The 8,488-nt window shown below is 30.0% G+C and overlaps 1 protein-coding gene across 1 annotated transcript; it reads right to left on the bottom strand.

The window, feature by feature from the left end:
• Positions 1-4,666: 4,666 nt before the first annotated feature.
• Positions 4,667-7,095, bottom strand: LOC124926500 (putative ankyrin repeat protein RF_0381). Its single transcript, XM_047466735.1, has 2 exons — positions 6,887-7,095; positions 4,667-5,354 (listed from the first exon to the last, which is right to left on the bottom strand). Exons 1-2 carry the CDS (start codon positions 7,024-7,026, stop codon positions 4,757-4,759), a joined length of 738 nt encoding a protein of 245 aa, XP_047322691.1. The 5' UTR covers positions 7,027-7,095; the 3' UTR covers positions 4,667-4,756.
• Positions 7,096-8,488: the final 1,393 nt, after the last annotated feature.

Raw genomic sequence — 8,488 nt, 5'->3', positions numbered from 1 at the left:
GAAACACCATACTTTATGCTCACTAATGAGAAACTTGAATATGAATACATGAGAATTTTTTATTGTTTATGTTACATTGCGAATGTCTTACCATCCAAAACTAAATTTGACCCAAGAGGCAAAAAATGTGTTTTCTTGGTTACCCATCTGATAAGAAAGGTTACATTGTTTATGAAATTGAATTAAAAAAGATCTCAACCTCAAGAGACGTTAGATTTTTTTAGGATATTTTTTCTTTCCAACAAACACAATTAACTAATGAATCTCCACAAAAAAATGTTTCAGAACCTCTTTCACAATATTTTTTTGAAAATGATGATGATTCTTTAAATGAAATTATAACTACTTCTAATTATACAGAATCTGATACATCAAACCAAAATCATATTCCTGTATCAAATAATCGAATAAGTACTAGAACAAGACAAACACCTAATTGATTTCATGACTATATTGTTAACCAATCAACAACCGGAAAAGAAAAACAACAAACAAATTTCACTCCACCCACATTTTCTATCCAATATTTCTAACTCTTCAGAACCACGTAGTTTTGAAGAAGCTAACCAGAATTCTAATTGGATAAAAGTTATGAAATATGAACTTAATGCCTTAGAACTTAATCACACATGGGATATTACTAATTTGCCCAAAGGAAAGAATACAGTTGATTGTAGATGGATATACAAGGTTAAACATAAATCTGATGGTTCAATTGACAAATATAAAGCTCGATTAGTTGCAAAAGGCTATAGTTAAATAAATGGTGTTGATTACCATAACAGTTTTGCACCGGTTGCAAAATGTGTAACTATCAGAATTCTATTTGCTATAACCGCTGCAAAACAATGGCACTTACATCAAATCGATATTGATAATGCTTTTCTAAATGGAAAACTTGATGATGAGATTTATATGTCATTACCTCCTGGTTATAATAATGATAAACCTAATCAAGTTTGCAAGTTGAACAAAAGTCTTTATGGTCTTAAACAGGCTTAGAGACAATGGAATATTGAAATTAATCAAACCTTTTTAGAGATGTGTTTCTTGCAATCATCTCATGACCACTGCCTCTATATTAAAAGGGTAGAATGTGATGTTACTATTGCACTTTTATATGTTGACGATATTTTGATTGCAGGTGGCAATCTGAATGAAATTTCTAATGTTAAAAGACAACTTAATTCTAAGTTCTCAATTAAAGATTTAGGTGATGATAAATTCTTTTTGGGATTTGAGATTTACAGGAACAAAAATGGATTGTATGTCAATCAACGAAAATATATTTTGGACATTATTGATGATGCTAAACTAATGAGAACAAAACATGCAAAAAATCCCATGTCCAAAGGCATTAAACTTGAAATGCATGATGGTGATCACTCATTGGCTGAATCGGAAAAGTATAGACGACTTATTGGTAGATTAATCTATCTAAATTTGACTCGTCCTAATATTACTTTTGTGGTTCAACATCTAAGTCAATTTATGCAAAAACCTTCCATGACACATTGGAAGGCAGCCTTGCAAATTGTAAGTTATCTAAAAGGTTGTCCTTCTCTTGGGACATACTACTTTGCTAATAATGATTTGATTCTTGAGAGTTTTTCAAATTCAGATTGGGCATCTTGTCCAGATTCAAGACGATTAGTCACAGGATATTATATTAGATTGGGTAATGCATCAATTTTTGGAAAACCAAGAAACAAACAACAGTCTCACGATCATCTGTAGAGGCTGAATATCGTAGTCTTGTGACTACGGTATGTGAGATCCAATGGATATGTTATCTTCTAAATAACTTGGGAGTCAAAACAACATTTCCAATCAGACTGGTGTGACAATCAAGCAACGATCGACATCTCCGAAAATCTAGTTTTTCATGAAAGAACGAAGCACATCGAAATCGATTGTCATGTTGTACGAGACAAATTTAAAGCTGAAATTATTTCGTTGTAGCAGATTTCGTCCAAGTCTCAACTTTCTAATATTCTTACAAAAGCATTAAACTGTCATCCATTTTCAGAATTAAGGAACAAACTTAGTCTTCAAGATGTCCATATTGAGGAGGGGATGTAAAACAATATGTTAAGTTTGTTCTGTTTATTAAGTTAGGTTATATTTTAATAGATTGTGTTGTTCATCTACCTAAATGTAAACAAAATAATCCTTTAAGGATTGCTTTGTAATTATTACATTTTAATATTAAATGGCAAGGGGAGCTGATAATCCTCAATGTTGTTTCTCATTTTTCTCTTTGTAAACCCTAGCTCAATATTCTCTCTTCTTGTTGATTCACCATTGTCACAAATCACCAGGTTTATTTCAAAGACGAGACACGACCTCCATTGACAACATGGTTCTAAGTTTGGGCATTTATCTTTTACGCGCTCCCTCTTAAACATAAGTAGTTTAAGCTAACGTAAGGCTTTAGAAAGACCCATTTGGAGATCATTTTTCTCAAATCTCAAAAGTTATATTGACTCGTTAGGAGACCGTCAATGGAAAAAATATGTTTTCCCGTATCCCTACTCATTTATCAAATTTTTATTTCACGCTTCGTCTTTTCCACTTCGCACTTTTGGGCGTGAGGGTTTAAGGGTCGTGGTCCTTCTTTCAAATCAAGACTAAAGCATGTTTTATTTATTTATTTTGAACCATTTTTTTAATAAAAATGTCCCAAATATTGATATATGGGTTTTGTGTTTTTAAGTTTATTGGGACAAGTCCCGTGACAAATTGCCTAGGTATTCTCATAAAAGAAGAAATCAGGTCCTAACATAATTTTCATTTATTGGTGATGACTTAAGTTTTTAGTGGGGATGAAGTGTGATAGATTTTTTTTTAAATTGTTTTTGAAATTATTTTTCTTTTAATAAAAAATGTCCTCTTGACAAGCTGCTACTTAGTTCTGTAAATGTGTGTTATAATTAACTTTTTTTTTGTTTTCGAATTTTATTTTATTGGAATTTAAGTTTAAAATTTATTGGGACCGAACCTAGTGATAGGCTGCCTACGTACTCTCTTGTGACAATGAGAGATCAGGTCCGAACGTAGTTCTGTACATATGTGTTATAATTATTATTTTTTGTTTTTAAATTTTTTTAAAGTCTAATTGGGTAGATGTATGTTAGTTAAATATGTTGATGCACAATTTGATATCATCTGTAGGCAATTGGTGATTGAATGCATGGTGATGGTGATGGTGATGGTGATGGTGATGGTGATGGTGATGGTGATGGTGATGGTGATGGTGATGGTGATGCATGGTTGATCAGATTTGCAAAGAAGGAAGAGACACATGAGAAGACAACACACAACACGGTGAAGGCAGAGATCCCGGGCAATCCCCGTGCGATCTCTCCCCCACAAGAAAAAGGAGACGTTTATTATATCATTGACCTGCCAAGCAAGCGCACCTGACATGACAAAGGTCGGATCGAGGGACACAACAAAGATCATCTAGCTAGAACACCAATCATCTAGATCTAACAGAAGTTCTCAAGTGCAGCAGCAGCATCATCATCTTCCATAACTTCTCACATTTATCCTTCAAGCCTGACTTCTCATTGATGATGAAGGCAAGCACCAGTTCAATAATTCATTGAATCTAGCTTCCTACAATCAACAGATTAAAATATGTCTGGATCTGGATCATCACATTCACGCTCTTCTTCCAACATATATAAGAAGACCAAATCAGAACTTATATATATAATATAGAAGGAATAGAGTCAGGTCTAGAAGGAAGCAAAATATATAGGCGCTCAATAAATTAATTAAGGTTATCATAGCGTTTACTACTTCTCCCATAAATTTTGGAGATTTTTAATTATAATCTTATTTTATTTTATTTTTGTTTAAAAGACTAAAACACTTATATATATAAATTCAGATATAAAATGTTTAAATTTTAAAAGAATTATTAATTATTTTAATATAAATTTAAATTACTATATTCTCGCTCCAAAATATTTGGAGAAAATTACACTAGATTATTTTATTTTTTCAAATGATCACTGATATATATATATATATATATATATTTATATTTATATATATTTATTTATTTATGTATTCAGAATTTCAGATATAAAATGTTTACAATTTAAAAGAATTCTAAATTATTTTTAATATAATTTAACTACATTAAGCATAAATTAGAAGGTATAGAGGACTCACCTGTACAATATAACCGGAGGGATTTAATCATTTTTTAATAAGGTTAATATATTTATATAAAATATCAACTTATCAAAATAAAATATTATAATAATTATGCCAAAGTCCTAAATATTTATTTGTTAACAAAAAAAAATTAAAATAAAAGATAAAAAAAAGTCTGGTAAATTTGTATACCTTCATAATTATATCTTTAAAATAAATTAACAATATATATAACCTAACTTATATGTGAACTTATATAAGAGTGTCACAAAAATTATTATAAATTATTGTTCGAGATTACTCAGTACTTAAATTAAAGTGAAGATAATGATAACTTTCAACATTAATTAAAAAAAAAAATCTTTCTTTTTTCTTCATTCTATATAACTCAAAAGCTATTTAAGGTATTTGAGCAATTAGAGAATAAGTTGAATCAAACAAAGTTTAGATGCTTTTTTAGGTCATCATCATCATCTTTGTAAAGTTATAAAACTACATTAAAACTCACTTTAATACATAACACTAGCAAATCATAATAGTGTACAATCTTTCCCCCAACTATTTGATCAAAAATTCTCCACATACCTTACTCATCTTCATCCTGAGTATCATCACAAGCCAAAAGATGATTCAAAGAAACTTTTACCTTCTTTTTGGCACTCGAGTTTTCGCCAATAATTTCTTCATCTCCCTTTCTTTTCAACGACTCATCATCCCCGTTACCCATTTCACCATCTTCATTCACATCACCCTTTTCTTCTTCTTTTTCAATTTCTTTTTCAACTTCTTCGCCTTCATGTGATGGCGACAATTTAGAGTTATTTTCTTTTGATTTCTCGCATTCAACTAAAAAGGACCCAACTTGTTCATTGGGTGCGAGATCATGGGCAGTTTTGCCGGCCTTAGTCTTTTCAGTGGCATTAGCACCTTTCTTAACCAAGTATTTTATTAGGTCTAGATGGGATCCTTGGACTGCGTAATGAAGTGCTGTCATTCCCTTTCGATTTGCAGACTTGATTGAGACTCCAGATGAAACAAGGGTGCGAACGACTTCTAAATGTCCCTTTTGTGATGCAAAATGAATGGCGCCCATGTCATCCATGGCTGCAGCACCAACATCAGCCTTGTTCTTGCAGAGGTAATCTACAACTTGAGCTTGACCAGCCCATGATGCTAAATGAAGCCTGATGAAAATATATTAGATGTTGAAAGTGAAAGAATTTGTAAATGAACTATAAAAAAGGAAATACAATATTGGGTCTCTTTCTTTTGTAGGGGTGGATAGAGTCGTGCTAGTCTCCTCCAGGGAATAAAGAAATACATATTACGTTGTCGTTGTTTGTTATCAACTTTTTCATGCTGATCGTCATCTGAAAAAATTTACTCTTGTCGTGCTTGCTAAAAGCTAGAACATAATGTGATAATGTTCCAAAAGAAATTCTACAACAATTACATAATAATTTGGATACTAAATGGAGCAATAAAAATCACAATATAATATGGATCCTTATCTAAAAAATTTCTTATACCAAATGGAAAAAAAAAAAACTTTTGATTTTGGTGGTTTTCAAATGGGATCGTGATTGTGACATATTGTAACAAAATACCAATTTTGAAATAGGCACAACGGGGAGTAATTTTGATCTATGATTTGATCCCAACTCATATTTTGTTTGTCATCTAGCCTAAATATAACTTAAAAAAATCCAGCTACACTTATACACTAAACAAAAATATACATGTTTCTGAAAAACGGAACATGATCTAGCAACAAAATTATTTTTCGAAATGAATTTGTGATCTCACCCAACTACATCTTTTTACCAAACAAAAAAGAAAATAGTGTACAACTACAAATTTTGAGGATTTCTCATTGGGATGGGATTGAGATACAACTCCAAAATTTCTTCAAACGAGTTCATTAACTATCACCACAAATCAATTCTTTCTTTTTTTGTGACAAGTGTTTATCACCAGTGGGATTTGGGAAGGCTAGCACAACATCCCACCACCATGACCACCCATTTAAATCAAAGTGTTCTCAGTGGGAATCAAAAGTAAGATTTGTTAGACACTAAGAGCTTGTTACATTGAGAATAAAAACGTTTGGTAGCATCTTAAGCTTAGCAGTTGCTTATGATATAACAATATATATTCATTTAAGATAATTTTACAAAAAGAACAAACAATCTTTGTATTGGATTCTGCCAAGAGGCCAAAGTTGATGGCAGCATGAATACCAGAGATCAATTGAAATGCATAATTATCAACATTTCCCAGCACATTCACACAAGTTTGTATGGATAAAAAGTAAAATATTTTGAATTGTTCACTAGCAATGTTCCACCAAATTAATCAATCAACAATGCTGAAAACATATAAGTGGAATGTGGTTCATAAGAAGCTGTTCAATAAAAGGATTTATAGTATCATCAATCTAACCAGACAAATTTAACCTAACTATGTATACTACGAAATTTCTCTTTCAATTATTTCAGGCCAACTATTAAGATTAGTTTGCAGTCTATCAATCATATTCTATCATCTAATTCAATTTCCAAATAGATATTTGAACTTTGTTTGATTCAGTATTACAACCCTAGCGAGTAAGTATCAGAATCAATTTGACAGCGTAACTTTCTACTTGCAGAATCAAATATGAAGCTGGAATAAGAAAGAACATTGGAATATATAAAAGAAGAAATGAGAAACATACGGCGCTCTGGAGTGCTTATCTCTGGAATTGATTGCCAGAGGATTAGAACTGCATATTCTCTGTACCGCCATTAGATCACCTGACCTTGCTGCAGCGTGTAGATCTCCTCCCGCTTCCGAAGATTTCTGAGGTTTTCCCATTTCTTCACTCCTTCTCTCTCTCTCTCTAAATATCTTAACCTTCGTCCCGTCCCTGTTTCCGGTTCAGCTTCGAGCCATTATCGAACCTCTGGTATTTTATTTCAATATATTAGATCAGTCCTTAACATAATCTTGATGTTCAAATTAACTCCTCGGATTTTATTTATTTTTATTTTTGAATTTTCAATTATTTAATCTTTTTTTATTAAATAAATAAATATTATTATTAAATCAATTAATTAGGTCAAAATATTAAATATAAAAAGTTAGAAACTAAATAATTTTAGAAATTCTAAAGGAATAAAAATTAAAAATTAAATAAAAATTTCACACCTATAATCAAAATTCAAATATTGCATGTCTTGTTTTTTCAATAATTTATTAACAAATCTGGAATTCACATTATTTAATATTAATTTAGTTACTTGGTTTTTGTAGAGAAATTGAGAGAATCTAAAGGGAGATGTTCAATATTTTTTTTTTAGGAATTTAATATTTGTCACACAAAATAATATTTTATTATTATTATTATTATTATGATTATTATTATTATTATTATTATTATTTTTGACAAGTTCCTCTTTTTAATAATGAGTTTTTTTTAGGTATTTTATTGCAAATTTAACTATTATATTTCTTTTCAATTATATAATATGAATTCATCAATTAAAAATTCTAAATAATTTTATTTTAATTTTATAAAATTTAAAATAAAAAATATTATAATAATTATTTTTTTTTATTGCTTTCTAAGTTTGTATTAGTATTTTTTAAAATATTTTTATAAAATTATTTAATTTATCAACTAAAATATTATTTTTATTTTATTTTTGTTAAATTTTAAATAAAAAATTATATTTAATAATTTTTCTTAAACGATTTTAAATAATTCTTTTTTTTTAATTAATTAATATTTTTTGTAATCATAAAAATCATAAAAATTAGACGGAATAAATTGTACACATCAATTAGACAGAGAATAAATAGTACAGAATGAAATTATAATGAGGTTCTCTCAATTGGGAAAGTTCTTGGTAACAACACCTGAAGATATCAGAAGTGAGAATGTTGACATGAGTAACGAGAAATCCTGTAAAAAAACACGATCGCCTGCCAGTGGAAGGTTTTCTGCGTTCAGTCAATCTACGCAGAGTGAATCGGTCCCTAAGGAACCCCGAAAGGGCCTGTCGTCCGATGGGTACACGAAAGTGACGAAGTTGCTTTGACTACATAACCCTGCCTGTCAGTATTAATTGATTGAATACTCTATTTTTAAATATATATATATATATAATTATATATAACCAAAATAATATTAAAAAAAAAAACTAAACTACTTCTGAGATAAAGTTGGTCATATGCTTCTATTAATTACTAGATAAAGTTGAGGTAATGTGCTTCAATTAATTAGTTGATTACATGTCATTTTTTATTTATTTTTTTAACATAGGTATACCTTGAG

This window comes from Impatiens glandulifera, chromosome 2, assembly GCF_907164915.1.
Source record: "Impatiens glandulifera chromosome 2, dImpGla2.1, whole genome shotgun sequence".
In the NCBI taxonomy this organism is placed as follows: domain Eukaryota; kingdom Viridiplantae; phylum Streptophyta; class Magnoliopsida; order Ericales; family Balsaminaceae; genus Impatiens; species Impatiens glandulifera.
The sequence above is the reverse complement of the archived record's forward strand: the minus strand, read 5'-3'. Positions and strand labels throughout refer to the sequence as shown.

Coding starts and splice junctions, on each gene's coding strand:
- LOC124926500 (XM_047466735.1), bottom strand. CDS start 7,026: ATGGGAAAACCTCAGAAATCTTCGGAAGCGGGAGGAGATCTACACGCT. Junction 5,355..6,886: donor GATAAGCACTCCAGAGCGCC/GTATGTTTCTCA, acceptor TATTTTCATCAG/GCTTCATTTAGCATCATGGG.